Source organism: Vanellus vanellus, assembly GCF_965231255.1.
Source record: "Vanellus vanellus genome assembly, chromosome: 1".
NCBI classification, from domain to species: Eukaryota; Metazoa; Chordata; class Aves; order Charadriiformes; family Charadriidae; genus Vanellus; species Vanellus vanellus.
Window position 1 is genome coordinate 122752113 of NC_138905.1, and position 23280 is coordinate 122775392.

The window sequence follows — 23280 nt, forward strand, 5'->3', positions numbered from 1 at the left end:
AGAGGGCCTCTTCTGCTTGGTCTTCCTGGTCAGGTGGTCTGTAGCAGGTCACCTGTCCCTGCCCTCCCTTTAATCCTGACCCATAAGCTCCTGACCCATGTTATGTAACAACACAGCTCAACAGCTTGCATCTGCTTATACACGTTAAGCTGGGGCTGACTCTCTAAAAAAGCACATTCCTTGGCCTACGCCCAGCTATGTCATGTACCAAAAAAGTGATGTCTCCACCTCACCCTCCAGTACACCTGGAACCTAGTTGCCACCAGAATTCTGCAATGGCAGATTTACCTGAACAATCCCAATTGAGGAGGCATCAATGGTAGTTGTCTCTGGCAGCTGCTCTAAATCATCGATCCTCACTGAAAGAATCTGTGGACAAAGGGGTATCAGCCAGTGAACTGCAGCAGTGCGTACCACAGTCAAACAATACAGCATTGCCCTAATAAATCCTGTCACAAAGCAAAAATAATGCAATCTAACATTTTGCACATATCATTTAATACAGGGGATTTAACCATGGCTTTTTAAAAATAACCTTATGGTGTATCCTGTTTCTTTTCTTGCTGAAAACCAGCAAAGTTTAAAGAAAACAATAGAAGAATATGTTTATTTTCATATTCTAGACAGAACACAGCCCACTGGGAAGTGATGAATTCTATACAAAACAAACAACGCGTTTGAAAAAAAAAATATTATTTTAGCATTTCTATTTATAAACCTATCAACTGTGTCCTACTGCATTATTTCCAGCTAAATCTATACATCTCAGCTTATCAAAGAACAAATGGCCCTCTGGATTGCATGTATGTAGCTGCATTTTCAATCCAAAAATCAATAAACAACTTTTTGTTGATATCCTTCCCAGTCACGATGATAAAAAAAAAAAGGGATAGTTCAAGGCAAAGCAATACTAATTGTAACTTGGCAGTAATAGAAAAAAGCCTCAAAGGGAATGGACAAGCCTTAGTCAACCTAAACAAGAAATGCTGAGAAGAAACACAATAGCTACTCAGAAATTTAGAACACAGAAAAAGCCCCACTGGGGTCAGACAAAACCTCTCTCTAATCCAGATACTCTGCAGTCAGTATTCATCTTTAATACTAAGAATAATTTTGTATCATTACAGATGCTGCCATCACCTCTCTATTTACCACTTCTTTCAGATCACTTCTGAATACAGAGAACACAATGGGGAAAAAGAATCAATTATAGTCCGTAACGGATGAAGACAAAACATGAATAAATATACATTTAAGCTGAGGCAGAAAAAGAAAAGTGATTTAAAATAATCAGAACTGCTTCATTTTTAGGGAGACTGACAATCAGTTATGCTTACTACTGAAACATAACATAACAAAAGGGCTGATTCAGTTAAGTGCATGCTTAACATACACTACCTAAAATTGACCCCAAAAGAACAGAATAAAAGAGAAAAAAAAAAAGTAATTCCTTTCAAGTCACTGAAGGCTATAAACTTTCTTAAAAAAAACCCAAACAAACAACAAACCACCCCACAATCTACCTGCCAAACTAACTCACCTCTGGATGTTTACGCCTCATATGTCGACTCATGGACGCTCTAGTAGAAACCTTTGTCCCACACAGCTGACAGCTCTGGGCTTCTACCTTATCATGAGTGAGCTGGATATGCTTCTGTAGCATGTAATCAGTGACATATTTCTTATCACAGACTGAACATGTCCACTGTTTTCCTACTGGTGGCAGATGGAAGGAAACGCTGTTAGCTACAACCCCCAAAGAGGAGTATTGTATTGTCAGCATCTCAACAGAAGGAACAATTTTATGTTGGTAACTTGATGTGTAACACTAGTTCCAGGAATGGCAAGTGTAAAGCAAGCCTAAGAACAAAATTAAGCTATTGTCTTTGGATACTATTTTTCAGAGGATTTACCTGTATGAATCAGCTTATGAGTCTCCATTGTATTTCTCTCACTAAAGGTCTTGCCACAGAGCTCACACATGAAATCTTTGATTCCTGCATGAAAAGCACATTTAGCATCAGAGTGAAAATAGTCTAAGGTATCTGGGACAATTCGGAGTCTCATATTACTAAAAAGAAAAAATAAATCACAGCCAAACAAATAGAAGAACCCCAGTTTCACTAGCTATTTTTATCTAAGCCGTGCCCAAGAGGAATTGATGTGGGAGGTAAAATTTTGTTTTGGGAAATGAGAACCTGAAGACTAACATAAAACAAACCCAACAGTGTAGACCTGCCCTAGACCAAAACCGCTTCTCTTAATAAAGCAAAACATGAAACCAACCAAACTATGTGTCTTAATCTTGGCTGATGAGAGGACAAAACATCACTTTTCAAAAAGCGGAATATGCTTATTTTTTAATTAGTGTTCCTCTGACTGTTCAAGAGAAGAGTTTTCTCAGGAAGCATTTAACTGATTCAGTGCAACTTTTGTACATCTTTAGAGATCTCACCTGTGTGTCTTTTGTAATGCTTCAGCATGTTGACTTTCTGTGCAAATTTTCGGTGACACTCCTTGCATTCATATTCTTTAATCCCTTTGTGAAGTTTCATGTGGTGACGAAGTGCATGTTTTGTCTTCATTCCTGTGAGACAAAAAGTACAGCATGACAATTAGTCCCTTAGCTCCCACCTTCAGAGGAGAACTCAGGATGATCATGTTAGCCAAGAGCTCTAAGATTATATCTGCTGTGTGTCTACAATTGCATATTTTTAATTGTTTAGGTAGCAGTGCACATTATCATTGTTATTATTTAACCCCAGGCAAAAGCTCTGGAAAACATCTGAGTAACCACCAAGGAAGAAGCAAAACAGCAGGAACAAGCAAAGACAAAATGTCATTAGAAATGTCAGACTTACTGCCTTCCACTAAAATACCAGTTTAGATTTGTTCAAGTTATAATGCAAACAATTCAAAAACTCAAAGCAACTTTGACTCTTAAGGCTCTTAGAGAGAGAAATTGCTCTATTTCTTAAGTCTGAAAACAGCCTAAAATGAAAAAAATTAACTTGTATTCACTTTTGTGCTGCAAATGCATTGGAAGTCAGTCAGGCAAGCACTCCTCAATCTGACAAAAGCAAATTTTATTAAAATCAGTTTTGTCTTACAGGCCATGAAACTAGATTGTTTAAAATTAGGGGTAGTTTATGTAACTGTAAGGTTCCTGATTAATAGAGTTTCTACCTCTCAAAAATGCAGGATTTACAGCACTCTGAGGACCTTCGCAATATTCTAAGAAAGGAAATAGTTTTAATTCAGATATTCACCTGCTATTCAGTATCACAATTAATGGAAAACAAGGCATTAGACATACCTTTGCCACATTCTGCACACAAGTATTCTCGGATATTATCATGGACTCGCATATGTTCTTTTAACATGTCTTTTCTAGCAAATGATTTGCCACATTGCTCACAAGCATGACTTTTTACACCTTAAAAATAAATTTAAAAGACAACATAAACAAAAAAAATGTTAATGAAAAATGTGCATCTCCTAAAAACTGACTAAACTGGTGAATTAGAGGGCAACAGTCCACCTGTGTTGTCAACCACATCTTTCATGCATATTGTAGCCCAAACTAAATTAGAAGACTTTGGAGAGAGAGAAAAGATGGCTTTTTGTGTGAGATCTGAAAAAAGAAAAAAAAAAAAAAAGGATAAAGCCTGAGGCAGGAAAATACTGAACAGCATGAAATAATAATGAGCTGTTAAAAATGATTTTGCAATAGCAGTTTTCAGCCTGTGTAATGGTGAGAAGGTGGCATGGATAAGAATCTGGAGAAGAACAGAATACAGAATTAGGATTTTTAGCAGGTGAATCTGGCATCATATTAACTAGGAATCTGGATTGTGTGCCTAGACCAAGTATCATTATTAATACTATTTGCTTATAGAAAACACGTCTACCCTAAAAGCATGAATATAACACTTATTGTAACTTACAGTAAAAACCTCATACTTATTTCCTCCTGAAAAAAATAAGGACTGGCAACAGAAATTTCTTTTTAATATTGTTATAATAAAGAAACACAACACTTTTACCTGTATGTATAAGCTTATGCCTTTCCAGATTTCCTATACTGTTAAAAATTCTTCCACAGATTTCACATGGATGGATGTACCTGAAATCAAAGAGACCAAAACCTGTCCTTGTTTTCTTGAGACAGAGATGGATTTCAGGCATCTCTGTCAGTAACTGTATTTTATTTGGCAATACTAATTATTATTAAAAGTTCCTTGAAACATAAATGCCTTTTTAAAATGAGCCTTAAGAAACCCCTAAGTTCACTGCAAGCTTGGAGCAGTCTGGCATTGCTCAAATCACAGTTTTTAGAAAATATTTACCAAAATCACAGATTTATACTTTACAAAGCCCAAACTGGGAGGCTGTTGACTAATCATCTGTGTGAAGTGAATCATTAGTGATATGTATATTTCAAGCTTTTAATAAACATTTTAACACTCATTATACAGTTTCAGATATTTTAGTACAGCCCAATTCTCTAAAAGCATCAGGTGGCAGAGCCACTGTAACTTCAAAAAAATAGCTCCTCTTATCAGTCCAACACATCATCTTACTTCTGCACATTAGGATCAGGCAGGTTTTCCCGATGAATGACCATGTGTGCATGGTAAGTTGCCTTCAACGCAAAACGTCGATTACAAATGCTACAGCCATAGCCCTTCTCCTTGTGCACGTCCATTATATGCTTCAGGTACTCCTTCCCTCTGCCGAAAGTCAACTGTGGAACAAATCAATAGTGAATGAAAGGGGAAAAAAGTCCTTGGGAACAGCAAGAATCTAGTAATACATTACCAGGATCTAGAGCCAGAGCAAGTAGACATAAATAAATAGCCTGTGTATCCCTAGATGAAATATCTGTGAAAGACGGATTGGCGCCCGAACCTCTTTGGCTATTACAAGCACGCTGCTACAGGACATCAGTTAACTCATTTGGAAAACTAGCTTGAGATGGTATCTCTGCTTCTTACACTGCACAACTCCAGGAGCTCCAATTATTTGTGCACTGAGGAACAGCTTTGAAAAAAACCACGTCTAACCTCCACTATCTGTCAAAGCAAGGATGCCACAGATGGAAAAAATAGTCTTTTGGGCTCTACAGGTATGGTAAGCTCTAGTCTGCAGAGTAAGCTTTGGCACTAGCTCCAGAAGAGTTGGTATTCCTAGGCATTGTAGAGCAGTGATTCTAGCTCAGCTCCTAGAAGTGCTACAACTACGACAGACAGGTGCACCACTACTTAGCTCACTGGGCTAAGTAACCCTGTGTATGCATCTATGCTCCAGCATATCAGGGCAAAGTGATGTAACGACATGATCTTTTGCTCCAATTTTTGAACTAGTCAGGGTATTTCTGACAGCACTGCACAGCTTGGTGAAGGTGTACTTTGGGATGAGAAAAAACTAAAGAGAGAGATCCTTAAGAGCTCAGAAGAAATATTTGACTAAGACTCATTCGTATGTTGTTCTCCCCTAGGAATGTGCAAACAGATATTTTCAGTCAAAAAGCCTCCACATCTCATCACAGATAGCAGTCATTTTCCACAGCTGCTGCCTTACACAACTGTTTATTTCACAAACACCCGCAAAAGCACTAAAAAACCCAGCTTCCAAAAAGAGCTTTCTAATTTGAATGTCACGATTGCCCTCATTTGGAAGCATACAATTTTATATAGCTTATGTACCCATTAAGTGTCAGGCGTTAAAATTACCACATTGAAAACAAGCGCGTCACTAACTGCTGTGATACCACACCTTCTTATGCTTACTGACATAAGCTTAAAATCAGTTTGCACTTAAAACCAGTTCACAGATAAGAACAGAAAACTGCATTAGTATTATCTCCATGTCCTTAAAATTAAGATAAGCTAAGCACTTTCACCACATTAAGTGTAGACTATAAAATAAGCTCTGATTTCCAGGGGCCAAGTCAGTGGCTTAACTACCAAAATTCCCCTGTCCCTATATCAGTTTGACCAGTTTTGCTGTTCTGATTGCTTTTGCATCCCTCCTGCCCCAGTACAGTGTGCTCACCCAGTAAGGGTACAGAATCCAAACGGCCATAAGGACCCCATTCTTCCCCATTGCTTCTTTACAAAATGGCAAAAAACATGCAGTAAGAGGTTTAAAAAGTCTTCCTTTCTCAGCTGAAAACTGAGCAAAGTATGTTCCAAAAGTACTTCTAATGCAATCCTGTTAGTAATGTACTTCTAATGCAATCCTGTCCAACTCCTGGGGAGTTGGACTAGATGATCTCTAGAGGTCCCTTCCAACTCTGAAAATTCCGTGATTCCGTGATTCCGTAATAGAGTAGGCCAAGAATAAGCAGTCACACTGAACATAAGCAGCAGTCTTAATCCTCCAAACTGGATAACCACTAGAGGACCGTTTGACCTCATCAAAATTAATCAGTTTGTGGACTGTATCATTCAGAAATGCTTTAATGATTTTAATTTGCACATCATTAAAAGGTAGTGTAAGATTTGAATATTCCTTCATTGTTTCTTCCTCCAGTTTTGCTTGCTTGCCTCCTTGCACACAGGTAAGCATATGTATGTGTATTTCTCTTTTTAAGTGTTTAGCACTGTTCTGTTAGTTCTGTTAGTTACAGAACACCACCTGAAGTCTTACGGGATAGCATCACTTCACAGATTAGAGGTAACAAGCACTGCAGAAGACAACAAGCCTGTGGACTGACCTTCTCTTTATGAACCCTGAATGTTATTTAAAATTCTGGTTGATTTATAGACATCCCCACTTCCTCCCCCATCCCAAAACAAGTTAATTTGAAAGAATTTAAAGCTACCTGGCACCTTTTGCAGCTATACTTGTGAGGCTCAGAATCTGCACTTTCATCAGAGTTGTCATCGTTTTCCTCTGATGAGATTCCAATTTTTCCAATGAACTCTTCTCTTTGGTGATCATCCATTAGTGCTATGTCCTGTGTAGAATGAGAAAGAATACTCTGTTTTAATAGATTAAACTTGTACTTCAAAAGGTAACACCTAGCCCGTTTTTGTTGCCAAGCAGTCTGCCTTGCATTAACAATTGCTGTAACATAATTTCATTCAATTCAGGTAAACAAAGTTCCTCTGTCCCTAACTGAACAAGGAACAACTGTTTATTCAACAAGTAATACTCAAATTTTTGTGTAGAAAAGGAACCTCAATGTAAACAAAGACTCAACTGGTACAGTATTACATCCATAAAAACATCTTTATAAGCACCACTGAGTGATACAATTCCCTTTCAATTCAATTCCTTACAATTCAGTGTTAACCTAGTTACATCAAAATAACGTGGGTCTGATTAAGCACTATTAATAGGGGTCTTTTTGTGATTTGGAACATTCTGATAAAACCAGGTAAGGAACTCAATACACAGGCAGTTACGCTGGCATATACAAGAGAATCACAATCACCAGCACAGAAAGGGCAGGAACGATTAGTTCTCTCGTTTGTTTTTTTTTTTTTCCCCACAGAGAGAGGATGACAGTAACCCCCTAGCCCAACCAAATTACAACTGGAACAACACATCCATCTGCAGCCTTCCTGTTAAGTTATTCTCCCTGCTTTAAACTGAGCAACCTCTGCGATTCATCCGAGGTCAGAGAGGTGTTTTTTCCATAGCGTTCAGAACAGTGTTCTGCAGTGGTAGCTGAAGTAACTTCAAATATACACATACTCTGTAGCAATGCAGATGTAGAAACAGAGCCATGGGTAAATCAGAGCACAATTCATGCTAAGCTGCTGTAGAAACATCAGTGTACATAATCACTGTTGTGTTGCCAGTGGCTATAGGAGTCTCAATGTATGTATTGATATATTGATTTGTCTGCTAAGTAACATGCCTTTTCTAATAAATTATTAACACAATACCTTAAAATGGACATGAATATGATCTCTCAACACATCCACCCTGAAAAATTTACGTCCACAGATTTCACAAGTGTATTTCTTGTCTCCATGTGTTAAAAGGTGTTTGTTCATATTGCTCCTACATGAAAATACCTAAAAGAGAAGAAGGAAGGAAGCGTTTTTGTATCATGCCCAGCAGGGCTACAGTTCTTTGCAAATTATCCAGTGGATAGCACAGAACATATTTGCTGTCCTGTTTTATTCATTCTGGCAGAAAAATGTAGGAGCTCCTGTTACCCAGCCAGCAGGCTACCCCAGAAACTGCTAGCACAGAAAAATGCAGGTGTACAGTTCCAAGGAACTGACTGAAACTGGCTGCTCATCAGAGATGGACGTCCAAAAAAGCTGCAGCAGAATTACATAGGGTAGATTTAGAAATATTTAGACAGTGTCTTTTGAATCATGAATGTATATGAAAAGACACATCCACAAAATCTACCTTCATTGATATGTAACATATCCAAAGGATCGAAAACAAAGGTCTACACACCAACTTAAGAGTTGCTTGAGTACATCTTGCACCATGAATCATTAAACATCTATAAAATCACTAGTTAAACCCACAGTCTTTGTACCTGTGATAACAACAACTTAAGATCATGAGTGTTAAACACCCAAATGCAACAGTGCCATGACCACACCGTGAATTCACTTTTATTTCTAATAGAAAATGACTCCCAATGCACACAGTCAACTCCAGCTGTTTATATTCGGGCAGAAAAACTTCACTCTAAATAACATAAGCAATAAGATTTCACTGACAGACACTGCGGCCATCTTACACTCTACATTGCGCTACATCTCCTGAATAAAAGTCTAGTCTCAACTTCAGTTTTGTTCTTATCTTTGTCCTAACAGCACCCACCATCCCTGGCCACAGTGGGCTTGGATATACAGTGGAGCTAATGCAGCTTAAAAAGTAATGTCTCAGCTGTGCAACAGGGCTCACCGGTAACTGACCGTGTGCCTGTCCGAGTTGTGAGCTAATCTGACTTGGCACATACCTCAGTGCACGTCATTTACCTCAACCTTTTAGCAGGCTGTATGCCTATTCATGTAGCCTGCTATTGTGGTTTAATACACGGGTGGTAATTTGTTATGCCACGGTAACTAGTTTGGAGGTGCACCGTACCCCGGCAGCATCCTTGGAGCTACAATGCAGAGCTTCACATGGCATACGCTGGCAAAGATGCCTACCTTCCCACACACGGGGCATCCCGAAGGCTCCTTCTTGTAGCGAACCATGTTTTCTGTGCTGTGCTCAAAGTCTTCTCTTTTCACACGCCTCACCCCTTAACAGAACAGTTCCCATCAAAAAACAAAACAAAAAAATAAACCATGGTTTTCCACTCCAATCTGCATGCCCTTTCAGGTGAATACTGTAAAGAAGAGTGAAACACTGGGAAGAGCCTCAATGCAGAATTTAATTGCTAACAAAAGGATCATTTCTAAATTAAAATGGCGTCTTAAGAATATAAAAGCAGTCTGCCAAAGTGATGTATTTTGGCTTATTGGTTATTATACCAATTGCAAAGTGTCTGAAAGCAGACATTTATTGTCAACACCTGGAAATAGGCAGATCTTGTGAGCCTTGGAACTTCAATCAGATATCTGGCCCAGAAATTCCCCCTTGCACTCCTAAGGAGAGAGGGAACTATCCAGCGTCATCTTTACTGCTCAGTGAGGATTTGAGACCTCTTTTTCAGCTACTTTCAGGATCAAAGAGGGCTGCTGTTCTGTGAAAGCTAAACACGAGAAGCCTTGCCATTGCCATTCAACTCCTTGTCCTCTAGCTGTCCTCTAGTTCCTGACACAAAGGTCTGAATCACAAGAGCAGCCAGTGACGGTCGGCTACACCCAAAGCACCAAATTAGATAACCTGTCTGCTTTTTTTTTGTAGTCACCTCTCATCTTATCATCTATATCGCTAGAGGCATTGTAATACATATTTTGGCAATCTACCATCACCCAAGTTTTTCCAGAGTCTCTGAGTACCTATAACATCCTTAGATGTTTGAGATTTTGAACAGCAAATTCTTATAATCTCATCTTCATATATTCTCAAGGTTTTGAAAAGTTGTCACTTTCAGTCGTACATTGCAAGTTAATTCTCTGCCTTCAAATTTTCAAGTTATCACACATTTTCTTTTTTAAAAAGAAAGAATTCAAAGAAAGAAAAAAATATAATTAGAATCAGCTAGAAAATGAGACATCTAAACTACTGCATAATAACAAAAGCAACTTTCACATGACTGTTAGTAGCACTGGATCAAATCATGTGAGGCTGAAAAAAAAGGTAGGTTCTCCTAAAAAGTTTTTCATAGAATTAAACAATTCCCCTCCAGGACCTGTTACTATTATTTTTAATAAATATCACATTTTGCTGAAACCTGCTACTCTACATCAGGTAACTGACAAAAAAATGACAGCTACCATCCAGAAGAATCTAATGAACAATCATTTCCTTAACCTTCCCATCTCTATTGCTGTTTCAAGAGTAATAATTAGATTCATCTGCAGTATACTTACCTTCCAAGTGTCGTCTTTGATGGTCTAGCATGACATCCTTCCGGTAGAACATCTTATTGCAGATTTCACATGCAAACTTCTTATCCCCATGCTTTTTCTTGTGTTTTGAAAGATTACTGTTTGTAGAAAAGAATCTGAAACACATCTCACACTGGAATGTCTTGTCATCTGTAAGCAAGAGAAATCATTCAGCTCTTTACAGATGAAAGCAGGTTTTGTATATTTGTGAGACAGGTGGTTCTTTTGTTAGACCTGAGTTTTAACATATAATCCATCATTATATGGATTGAGGAGGGAAATGCAAAAGCATGTATTTTTCTTTTACTTTAACATTTGCCTTCCCATTAAAAAGATAATAAACATCAAACAACCTGTTGAGTTTATTTTTGTTCCCTGTGAGTTTAAATATCACTGGAATGCACTGGAGGACATTCCTTTAAAGGCAATAAATATACATGACGCTAACTTAAAGAGTGACTCTTGCATCATAACTTCCTCACATAGTATATTTACATTGTGGTCTAGCATACATTAAAATAATGTTTGGAGTGGATTCTGTTACAGTTGATTCAAGTTTTAATGTTGGTAAAATCACTGCAAATACACCAACACAACATCACATGAACAGCTGTGTCTAAGCGCCAGAATACTTCTGCCAGTACTGGTTCCTAATACCAGCCAGTACTGAATATTCCAGAAAAAAGGTATAACATCTCCAGACCATTACATAATAGGCCTATGAGGAATTTTTTTGGTATTGAGTAGTTGAGAATTTTGTTGGAACGTGAAAGCACGGTCCTGTAGATGGATTCTCCCAATGCTACAGCAATTACAAAGAAGTAACAGTTTGATGCATTGAAGAGTAGAGCAAAAACTGCTGGTTGTTTTGGTAATAGTCAGCTCAGAGAGAAAATGAGCTGCTGCCTTCGAATAAACAGAATACTGAGGTTACTTGGCATTACTTTCCATTCTTAGTAAGGCTGAGGTTTTATACAAGCTGTACCCTCAGAAAAGAAACGAGAAAACCTACTTTGAATGGTGCTGTAAGGGGCAATTACCCAGATGATTCTGGACTGACAGTTATCATGGGTCCATAAAAGTAATCACAATGTAATTTTCCAAGCATAAGATTACTCAGCATAAATGAGTAACCACAAGGGATGGCTATGGGAGAAAAGGACAGGTTCTAGTGATACCAAGAAAAATCACCTAGAGAGACTACTGCAAGTCTAAAGAGAGAAAGCATGAAAAAGAAAACTGTAACGCCAGAAAACTGGCCCCTTTTCAGTTCCTCTGTTTCAGAGAAATGAGGTGAAACTTAAATTGCAGAAAAGAAAGTAAGAGACGGTGACAGGGTATCTGTGAATATACAAATGAAACACCAGTGAGGATAACAGGTGAGCAGGAGATACCAAAAATAGCAATACATAAGTGGATGTGTGGCTCTACAGGTTACTGACTATACTTTTCTTATCACAACAATAAGGGAGGGAGGAAGGAGAGGGGCAGGTTGCTTGTGATGATGAAAAAGAATCTAAATGCTTACTCCCCCTTTGTAATTACTATATTGAGATGGATTTGCAGATATCCCCACAAAATGGAGTAGAGATGACAGGAAGCAGAATGGTTAGCCATTCTCACCTGTCCTGCAGTTATGGAATTCCAATGCACTCTCTATCCGAAAGGCCTTTTCACATGTGGTGCACTTGTATCTGTACTCACTGTCAACCTGAGGATTGCAAACAGTAAGTGTTTAAGCAGGGAAAAAGCCAAGTCATGTCTGACAGGGAAATCCTAAATCTCAACTACTTTTTCTGTTTCTGTCTTTTCCAATTTTTCTTCCTTCAACAGGACATTTAAATATGCATTGATGCAAAACTCTGATGCTATATCATCCTGCCATGTTCCTACATCTGAGCTCTATATAAAAAAAAAACCAAACAAACTAGACCATGCACCTGTGTGCATGTAACAGTCTTCCTGATAACTCCCCATCCAACACAGAGAATTTTTGAGAAGCAAGATATAATCTGACTCATTCTCCAGCTCCAGAACAAATGCCAACAATTTCAGAGCTTAGGACCTTGATGCTGAACATCAATGGAAATATTTACTGATAAGGTCCCATTACAAGCATGTTTAATATTTATACGGGAGCAGCACTGAAAGGCGCTCACCAACAGGCATGGTGCTGCTACTGTAAGCACTGTGCATTTATACTTGTGTGCACAGCCCTTAATGACACAGCCTTTACCCAGGGAGTTCACACATTAAATGATGCTATAGGCGGGGATAAATGAAATAGGACAAGCAAACAAGACTGGAACAATCCTATTCAGTACCATAAACTAAAGTCAGATCTCACTTCTGTATCATGCAGGTTCTCAGCTAACTCCAGTTTGTCTTGCTGTAACCGATGCCTCAAAATAACTTCCTATAGCAAATCCAGACACAAAAAAGGACTTGGATGCTCAAAAACACATCCACACTTTCCAAATTCATGAGCTGTTCTAACAGAAGATGTTACCTCTTCCTATCAGTCTTGTCTCACTTATTCACATGGATAGCTGCTCAAATATAATTGACCCAAGCTCCCCAGGTAGCATCTGAAAGCTCACTGTACATTTTCACCCAATCTGAGAAAGAGCCTGCTAGTCATTTCCACTCACTTCGTTCCTGCTGTGCTTGTATGAAACATGCTGCTTCAAGCTCTCTTTACGGCTGAACAGCTTTGCGCATTCCTCACATTTAAATAGTTTGTCACCTGAGGGGATCAATCAAGATAAAATAAAAAAAAGAAAGTAGTCAGTGACTGATAATAACCAACTCCAGGCAAGACAGGAGAAAACAAAGCGCAAACACTGCAAACAAACAGGCTAGTGATGAGAAACTTTAGTAAATCAGGAGATTCAAATAGTGGATTTTAACCTTTGCCCAACAATTTTGACAACAGTTTGACTTGGTTCCCCCACCCTTTTTCAGTGCTCATTTTTCACAGAATCCTTAGAAGTTGGTCACAGACCCCTGGAACTCCAGATCACATGCTAAAAAGCACTCATCTGACATTTACACAGCAATGTTACCCATGTGACTGTGAAGGTTGGGTGTGATATATATGTATACATTTAAAGGGAAGAACGGTTTTGGAAAAAACATCACAACATCACCCCCATTTAAAATATGTACCTAAATTCAAATTTTAAGTACTCCAACTTTCATCTACTCAAGCTTCTATCTGAAAAATAAAAGAGTTCTCTAGAGAGAGTTAAAAAAAAAAAGTTCTATAGTTCTATTAAAATTATGTATCCCAATATCTAAGAATAGCTCTTCTTCTACTCAAAGGTGGAACCACCAAGAGACAAAATCAATAAGCAAGTGAGGTAAAATCAAACCCACCATGAGAACGGATGTGCCTGCTGAGGTTGCTGCTGTTCTGGAAGATCTTACTGCAGATACTGCATTGATAGACTCGCTTGTGCTCCCCAAGTTGTTTTATCAGCTTCCGCCGTATACCATGTCTACTGGAGAGAATTAAACTTCTTTTGAGGGACATGGTGTTTTGGTGATGAGCAAACCTACTGGATTAGAGAGAGAAAGGCAGGGACTGAAAGGTATCCCACAGGTTGCAAGAAAGAGTCCCACCAGCTGGCAAAAGCTATAGGAGTGTTATGCTCAGCTTCTGGCAGGAGAGGGGGGCCAGGAGCTTCCTTGTTGCCAAGGAGCCCTCCTGGCCACCGCTGGAAGCAGCAGATGTCAGAGCCCGACTCACTCCAAATTATCTTCACCCAGCACATACGAGGAAAAAAGCAGCAGCCACCAGACTCAGAGATTCTCTCTGCAGGCCCCTCAGAGGAACATAAAGGATCTGTTCTGCTTATCCTCTGAAAACATTAGCGCTATTTCTGCTTAGAAAGCTTGGCAGTTCACATGCAAAAGGCGTATATGATAAGAGGGCAGCAGGGCGCCACAAAGCAGTAAGGTTCTATTTCCCAGCACAACCACCCACTAGAATGCATTTTTGATAGCTCTGTGTCTGCTAAGGACTTCATTATATAGCTTTACTAGCTAATTTTGAAAAATCAAGTGCATTATACAAAAAATAATTCAAAAAGCCAATTTTACCAAGACAAAAAGACATAAAAGAATCTAAATGAATCAAATGATGTTTAAGAGTCTCCCTGAGGTTCTGTTAGACTGAAATTTTCCCCTCCTAGTACAGAAATCAACATGAAGTCATTCGTGAGTTAAGATGACAAGTAAGACTGAATAATAATGGTTAGCGTAATTTTTTTAGCAAAAAATCTCTTTGCCTGTTTTACCACCAACATTCAACAGGAGTAATATTTCACCTTGTAGCTGCAGGAGGCTTTTGGAATCATGCTGAATAAAAGCAGTACCATGATGGAAAATGAAATTCTTGTGCTTTATGGTCCAAAATCCTACCACAACTATCTCACCATCTGTGCACCATCGTCTAGTGCACAAGCCATCTTTGTGGCGTTCAAAGTGAGCTCTTGTAGCAGCAGCAGCATCACACTAATAAAAAAGAGCATTTGTGGGCACAGAAGTTGAGCAGAGTTATTACATGCTACATGATCTTAATTAAGCCTAAGAGGAAATTCTGCACTTACTTTGTTACTGAATTGATGCTATTTGTGGTGCTGGGCATCCTTCCTAAAACAAATTCCATAATTCTCTCTTCTGTAGCTGAAGGCAGGGCTACCTCTTCTGGTGGGACCTCAGTTACAACTTCAGCTACATGTTCCTCTGCAAACATAAAAATACAGTGTTAATGTGGATAGCTAAGAATAAAACCTCAAATGTGGGAATTTGCTTTTGTAATGAGATGTGGCACCGAACGTATTACTTGTCCTGACAAATAATGGATTGCTATTGCAAGATAGAGAAAGTGTCTACTGAATGACAAGTAAGATGTAGCCAACATCTCTTATGAAGGCGTAATTTCTTACTTTTCCAACTTATTACTAAGGGGTCAGTTGATTATGCATCATGAAATTTCCTCCTAGAACTTCCCTTAAAGGAAGGTAAGGCCCTGAAAAAAGCCCTTTGCAAGAATAAACCTTAAGGTACAGAGAGGCAAGTATCTCCTCTTCAGAGGGAGGATGCTTTGTCTTCCATTCCTTCTTGCAGAAAGCTAGGCAAGTCTCTCATAACCACTATCATGTGTTTATCTGGATCTCCCTATTACTACAACTGTCAGAGAAGAATGCAGGTAATCTAAGTGTAGGTGCTGCATAGACAAAGACCTCAGAGATAATTAGCAAGGTTTGTAAATAGTCTGCTTTAGTGACCTAACTAAAAACCTCCATCTTGTCTCTGTGCTACTTTTTAAGCCTTTCTGAGAAGGCATCAATACAGACGTATGAGAGGATATGTGCTCAGCATTTCCTCAAGTTTTTTTACCTGCAGAATCTTTATCTTCAATAACGACTAGAGGTATTTCTGCTTTTGCTGTTTTGGGCTTTCTTCCCCGCCTGGCCTTCCTCCTTGACTCTGTACTGGCACTGGCTGCATCACAAATCACTGGCTGATCCACAGGAGGAGGCTCTGCAGCTTTCTCTGCAACAGCCTCATCTTGGCTGGTTTGGGGGGCACCTTTAGCTTGTTCCAGGTGACTCAGCAAGTGCTCTGGGTAGATGGGAAAGAACAAGAGTAAGGAGGAAAGAAACTGTCATGAAATACTCAAAGGGATACATCCAGCTGAAGCCTATCTATTGGGTCAACCTCACTTACCAGGGACTCACTTCAATGAATTTCAAAAGTGGTCACAATACCTTCCTAAATAAAAGCATACAGTCTATTAAACATTGAAATTATTACTAACAGGGACTGAATTTTTTTTTAAGAGATTTGTTAGATTTCACCAGAAAAAGGTTGTGCCCCCTGATAATGGGAACATTTTTCCAAATGCCCAAGTTATTTAGTGGCTTAAGTCTCCTTTTCATAAATGATTCATCAAATGGTCAAAGCTCTTAAATATTATAAGTTCATTTGAAAACCGCATAAAATAGCTGCAAATGAAATGCAGAAAAAAAAAATGTATTTAATTCCCTTTACTAAATCTGTGCCATCAGTCCGCCCTCGCACTACTACCCACTGCTCCTGTTCCATGTGGGGGGTGATGAATGTGCAGATCGGAGTGCAAGGATGATTAAAAGAGACATCAGGGCCTTGGGACAGTCACTAAGAGGATCTGGAGCACAGGGGTTTTTTTCACCCCTACTTCCTGTTGCAGGCAATGACATTGAAAGGAACAGACGAACTCAGTCTGTTAACGTGTGGCTCCGTGGCTGGTGTCACTGCCACAATTTTGGGTTTTTCAACAATGGAATGGCCTATGTGGCACCAGGCCTGCTGGCAGCAGATGGGGGTTGGCTCACTCAAAGGGGGAGAAGGGTTTTCACCCCAAAATTAGCAGGGCTCATTAACAAGGCTTTAAACTAGATTCGATGGGGGAAGGGGGCATTATCGGGTTTGCCCGTGACCAACCAGGGATGTTGTACCAAGGGTAGAGGAACGGCGTGCTGGTGAGGGCCTGCAGCCATCCGCTCCAAAATGTGCTGCCTATGCTGCAGCATGCTCAGAGACTTACATAGAAAAGCCAGGAGCTCCTGGACAAACAGGAGCCAATGGGGAGGCACCGTTAATACACGGTATAGGAATGCTGCCTGGAGAGCAGCACAAAGTAATTACAGCTGCTCCAGCCAAGTCAGCCTCAATGAAGACACGGCTGAAGTACCTCTATGCAAACGCGTGGAGATGGGGAACAAACAGGAGGAGCTAGAGATGTGTGCACGCCTCCAAGGCTACAATCTCATTGGCATCGTAGAAACTTGGTAGGATGACTCCTATGACTGGAGTGTTGCCATGGAGGGCTACAGGCTCTTCAGGAGAGACAGGCAAGGGAAACAAGGAGGTGGTGTTGCCTTATATGTGAAGGAGCAGCTAGAATGCACGGAGCTCAGCCTAGGGATGGTTAAAGAGCCAACTGAGAGCCTATGGGTCAGGATTAAAGGGAAATTGGGAGCCAGGGACATTACAGTGGGGGTCTGCTACAGGCCACCTGACCAAGAAGACGGAGTGGATGAAGCCCTCTATAGACAGACAGGGGCAGTATCATGCTCATAGATCCTGGTTCTAATGGGTGATTTCAACCACCCCGACATCTGTTGGAAAGGTAACACAGCCAGGCATAGGCAATCCAGGAGGTTCTTGGCTTGCATCGAGGACAACTTCCTTCTCCAAGTGGTTGAGGAGCCAACGAGGAGAGGAGCTATGCTCGACCTTGTTCTTACCAACAAGGAGGGGCTGGTAGACAGTGTCAAACTCAAGGGTAGCCTGGGCTGTAGTCACCATGAAATAGTCGAGTTTGAGATCCTTGAGGCAGTGAGGAAGGTGCGCAGCAGGCTGACCACCCTGGACTTTGGGAGAGCTGACTTTGGCCTCTTGAAGAATCTGCTTGGTGTGGTGCCATGGGATGAAGTGCTGGAGGGAAGAGGGGTCCAAGAAAGTTGGTTAATATTCAAGGACCACCTCCTCCAAGCTCAGGAGTGATGCATCCCTACAAAGAGGAAGGCAGGCAGAAAAGCCAGGAGGCCTGCATGGATGAACAAGGAGCTCCTGGACATGACCAAAAGGAAAAAGGAGGCTTATAGGGAGTGGAAACGGGCGGGTAGCCTGGGAGGTATACAGAGGAATAGTTTGAGCAGCCAGGGATCGGGTTAGACAAGCCAAAGTCCAGATAGAACTAAATCTGGCCAGGGACATTAAGACAAACAAAAAAATCCTTCTTTAAGTATGTCAGCGAGAAAAGAAAGACTAGGGAAACTGTGTGCCCTCTCTGGAAGGAAACGCAAGAACTGATTACCCAGAACAGAGACAGAGCTGAGGTACTCAATGACTTTTTTGCCTCAGTCTTCACTGGCAAGGACTGCAGCCACACTACACTTGACGCAGAATGCAAAGATGGGAATTGGGAAAATGGAGAACCACCCACTGTAGGTGAAGACCAAGTATGAGACCACCTGAGGAATCTGAAGGTGCATAAGTCCATGGGACCTGATGAGATACATCCGCAGGTCCTGAGGGAACTGGCAGAGGTCACTAAGCCACTAGCCATCATATTTGAGAAGTCATGGCGGTCTGGCGAGGTTCCTGCCAACTGGAAAAGGGGAAACATAACCCCTATTTTCAAAAAGGGAAACAAGGAAGACCCAGGGATCTACAGGCCAGTCAGTCTCACCTCTGTGCCTGGCAAAATCATGGAGCAGATCCTCCTGGAAACTCTGCTGAGGCATGTAGAAAACAAAGAGATGACTGGTGACAGCCAGCATGAATTCATCAAGGGCAAGTCATGCCTGACAAATTTGGTGGCCTTCTATGAAGGGGTTACAGTAGCAGTGGACAAGGGAAGAGCAACTGATGTCATCTACCTGGACTTGTGCAAAGCGTTTGACACTGTCCCACACGATATCCCGGTCTCTAAATTGAAGAGACATGGATTTGACAAATGGACCACTCGGTGGATAAAGAACTGGCTGGACGGTCGTACTCAAAGAGTTGCAGTCAACGGCTCGATGTCCAAGTGGAGAGCAGTGATGAGTGGTGTTCCTCAGGGGTCGGTACTGGGGCCTGTACTGTTCAACAACTTTGTCAGCGACATGGACAGTGGGATTGAGTGCACCCTCAGCAAGTGTGCCAATGATACCAAACTGTTTGGCGAGGTAGACATGCTGGAGGGGAGGGATGCCATCCAGAGGGACCTGGACAGGCTGCAGAGGTGGGCCCAAGCCAACCTCATGCAGTTCAACAAAGCCAAGTGCAAGGTCTTACATCTGGGTCGAGGCAATCCCAAGCACAAATACAGGCTTGGCGGGGAATGGCTGGAGAGCAGCCCTGATGAGAACGACCTGGGGGTGCTGACTGATGAGAACCTCAACACGAGCCAGCAGTGTGCGATCGCAGCCCAGAAGGCCAACTGTATCCTGGGCTGCATCAAAAGTGTGGCCAGCAGGTCAAAGGAGGTGATTCTGCCCCTCTACTCCACTCTCGTGAGACCTCACCTGGAGTACTGCATCCAGCTCTGGAGACCTCAACATAAGGACATGGAACTGCTGGATCGCGTCCAGAGGAGAGCCACGAGGATGATCCGAGGGCTAGAGCACCTCTCCTATGAGAAGAGGCTGAAAGAGTTGGGGCTGTTCAGCCTGGAGAAGAGAAGGCTCTGGGGAGATCTTATTGGGGCCTTCCAGTACCTAAAGAGGGCCTACAGGAGAGCTGGGGAAGGACTTTTTACTAGGGCTTGTGGCAATAGGATGAGGGGAATGGCTTTAAACTAGAAGAGGGCAGGTTCAGATTGAACATTAAGAAGGTTTTCACTTTGAGGGTGGTAAGGCAATGGAACAGGTTGCCCAGAGAGGTTCTTGAGGCCCCATCCCTGGAGGTGTTCAAGGCCAGGCTGGACGTGGCCTTGGGCAACCTGGTCTAGTGGGAGGTGTCCCTGCCTATGGCAGGGGGTTGGAACTCGATGATCTTCAAGGTCCTTTCCAACCTAAACCATTCTATGATTCTATGATCAATACCAGGACAGACAATATCACTAAGTATAAGCTGGCATCACTAACCTTATACACTGCTCATGCAGTTCCCCATCCTTGATATTCCTAACATTCACATGTCATTTCTAGACAAGTTTTACTTCTAGATTCAACATCACAGTTTGCCCAGAGGTTGACCATTGCCATACCCAAAATATCACTGTTTTATCTTCCCCACTTTTCTTAAAGAACACAGAAATTCAGACCTTTATCTTACTGCATCATGGATGGGGTATGGCTTCACAGTGTCCTGCTCTGGAAGAGCACAATTCTCCTGATGCTTCTCAGTACTCTCTCATGAATTGCTAGCACTTCTTACCTGTCAGCAGCTGAGGCTCCTGGAAAGCAGATGAACACACTTTACACGTCCACTGGTTGGACTCTGCTTCTGCAGCTCCACTGCCTTCTGGAGCATTCACTAAATCACAAGAAGAAGAAATACTGAAAAGCTTTGAAAACGGGAAGGTGGTAAATTCCTGTAGCTTTGTTTATCTTGCAATAACTCCCTGAGTATCACAAGTTATGATTTAAGCAGTAAGAAGCCCCCAGGGGCAGCCAGGGCCACTTCAGGATTTTCCAAACATGAACACTTGAAACATCAGAACCAATGAGAAGTCAGAACAGAAACTAAATTATGCCAGGAGAGAATATCAGTGGTCTTGTAAAGTCTTGAAGGTCCCTTTATTGCTTTCTAAAGAACTGTGCTTATCAAAGGCACAATATAAAGCAATTTTTAGCACCTTTAAAACCAGGGTTACCAGTCTTCTTCTGGGTCAGCTGAAGACAGAAGCAGGAGAAGCCTCCTTGCTCTCTGTGAAGAGCATTGCAGAGTAAGAACATTCGGATTAACAGAAGTAAGGGTGAGGACAAAAAAAATGGGTTTGAGCGGTTTCATTAATTAGATGTGCTATGAAAACATCATATTCATGTTTTAATTAACATATCAGCTCATGCCAGATAAAGAAAATAAAGAAGAAATTAGGAGGAAAACAGAACTGGAATGGAAAAAAAAAAAAAGAGGAAAACAGTTACTCTGTTCACAGTCCATTGTCTTAAAGGCCTTGGATGATATGTCTGAAGATCTGTCAAGATGTCAAGATCTGTCAAGAGGATCTGATAAGTCTGGACCGGTTCAGAGATTTGTTTGGTACACACGAAGCTGAATATTCCACTGTCTACAATGCTTCCCCAGAGGAGGAGGATGACACTGAAATTAGGGTAAGTGAATGGCAGCACAGGGGATACATACTGTGCCTCAGTTTCTGTCACAGAGTTCCTGTATGACTATAAGCAAGTCAGTTCATCTCTCTCTGCCTGAAGACCCCATCTATCTGTAATGGGACAATAAACTTACTTCCTCCTTTTCACTGTTGGCTCTTAAACCAAAATAAAAGATTCTCTGGGTAGAGGTTGTTCCCTGCTACAAATTATGTTCAACATTCTGCACTACAGAGATGTGATCTCATCCATGCTGTAATAAATTAATAAAAAATGACTAGACAATTCAGCAACAGAAATTCCTTCTTCACAGACTACATAAAGAACTTCTCTTGACAGCTCTGCCCAGAAGGCCAAAACCAGCAAACCTAAATCCCAAGACTCTAGATAACTTAAAAAAAAATAAAAATTGTAAGCAACAGGTAAGCTACTGTATCTGTCTCATGAAGTTGCAGGCTAGTAAAACTGAAAAAGCACTATCCGCAAAACTGAAGTCTGTCTTGGAAAATTGTCCCTGACTCTGCACTTCCCTTGCTTCTTAGCTGCCTCAAGCAGTAAACCTAGAAACTCTAGTTGTGCACTGGTTTGCCAGGAAGAGTCAGGTCCTGTTTAGGTTTCCAGTTCTTCAGGCTTCCAGGGCAGCTGCAGGGCAACCTAGTTGACTTGGAAGCACATATCTGTCAGCTGGCAACTGCTTTGTACAACATGAGGCAAACAGTCAGAAGCAAAATAGGCATATTTTGTTTTGGAAACACCAAAACACTACATCAGTGGGCACAAAGTATAACAGGAGCATTTTGTTTCTATTGAAGTTGGACTTTCAGACAGTAGGATGACGTATGTAGGAGGCGCTGTTCCAATTTTTCATATTTTCCACACCTCCCCCCAGGAAAATCAGTGATGCCGAACTGAAAGACAACTCCCTAGTCAACTTCACATTTTAGCTGTGAAACTATCCAAGTTAAATGAATGGATCTTCTGATGAATTGCTCTGTACACATTTGCAACAACTCTCCTCCCTTTCGTCTGGCTACTTTCAGTATTAGTAAGCAAAATTTAGCAAAGTAACCCTTTCAAAGACCAGACCCAGAATGGTTTTCTTTTGATTCTGATCTTTACAGTACATACTCTGAGCTTACTCTTAGATATGGCAATTTGTGTTAAGCGGGTTCTTAATTTCATTGTTCCACTTATGAGAGACTACAGGGGCCGGGGGGGCATTGCTTCATAATCAACTTCTTTGGGGTCCAAGTTCCTATGACACCACTAGTTATTTCCTGAGCCATATGTTCTTTGCCAAGAGTATCTGTATTGCTTATAAGTTTATCTAAATTGAGTTCCTGTAATCTAGAACAGCCTGAACTCTAGTAGGCTTCTGGTATTCCTATAATTTGGGGATGGCCAGTGTTCTTGTCATTTCCAAACAGCACTGTTCTTGCATTCACTCACAGTCTCATGTTTTCTTCTCGAACCTGATCATTTGAACTATTACACTTTGCAGAGAGTCTGAAGATTTCTTTGGAATAGCCACCACTCCAACACTAACCACCTTTGAAGTCAGAAGTCATTGTAGTTTTCATGAAAATCATCTGCCTAAAGGTTTATCGGCCCCTCTGTCACTTTTTAACCTGCATATGTATTTTAAGCAGCATGCCCATGAAAATAAAAAGAAATCCAGACTTTATAATCCTCTCTAAATTAACATTTGCTGAAAGTTAAAAAACCATAATATCTGCATAGAAGTAGTACACCTAGCAGCTCTTTAGATCTATACTTGCCCTCTATCTCCCTCAAAAATTCCGTAATTTTGCATACCTGCTGGATCAGATGCTGGTATGCTGGATTTCTTAGTTTTTTTATGGGGGAAGACAGCAGATGAAGGTTTTGAAAAGATTTTATTCCCTTCTTTATCAGATTCCATCACTACCAAGCACATATCTGCAAAGAGGAAAAACAGTTCCTTTTCTTTACTTTCC

The 23280-nt window shown here is 40.9% G+C and overlaps 1 protein-coding gene across 1 annotated transcript in view; it reads right to left on the minus strand.

Annotated features, from left to right (window-relative positions):
• PRDM15 (PR/SET domain 15) overlaps window positions 1-23280 on the minus strand; it is a 37174-nt gene that overhangs the window by 4381 nt on the left and 9513 nt on the right. The window contains exons 5-20 of the mRNA XM_082491890.1: window positions 15894-16118; window positions 15101-15236; window positions 13866-14047; window positions 13139-13233; window positions 12111-12198; window positions 10470-10637; window positions 9138-9232; window positions 7902-8033; window positions 6830-6964; window positions 4584-4747; window positions 4047-4126; window positions 3317-3436; window positions 2456-2587; window positions 1914-1997; window positions 1541-1716; window positions 289-369 (exon numbers count right to left, since the gene is read on the minus strand). Of these exons, the coding sequence (XP_082348016.1) occupies window positions 289-369; window positions 1541-1716; window positions 1914-1997; window positions 2456-2587; window positions 3317-3436; window positions 4047-4126; window positions 4584-4747; window positions 6830-6964; window positions 7902-8033; window positions 9138-9232; window positions 10470-10637; window positions 12111-12198; window positions 13139-13233; window positions 13866-14047; window positions 15101-15236; window positions 15894-16118 (2093 nt within the window). The remainder of the gene's footprint in view (window positions 1-288; window positions 370-1540; window positions 1717-1913; window positions 1998-2455; window positions 2588-3316; window positions 3437-4046; window positions 4127-4583; window positions 4748-6829; window positions 6965-7901; window positions 8034-9137; window positions 9233-10469; window positions 10638-12110; window positions 12199-13138; window positions 13234-13865; window positions 14048-15100; window positions 15237-15893; window positions 16119-23280) is intronic.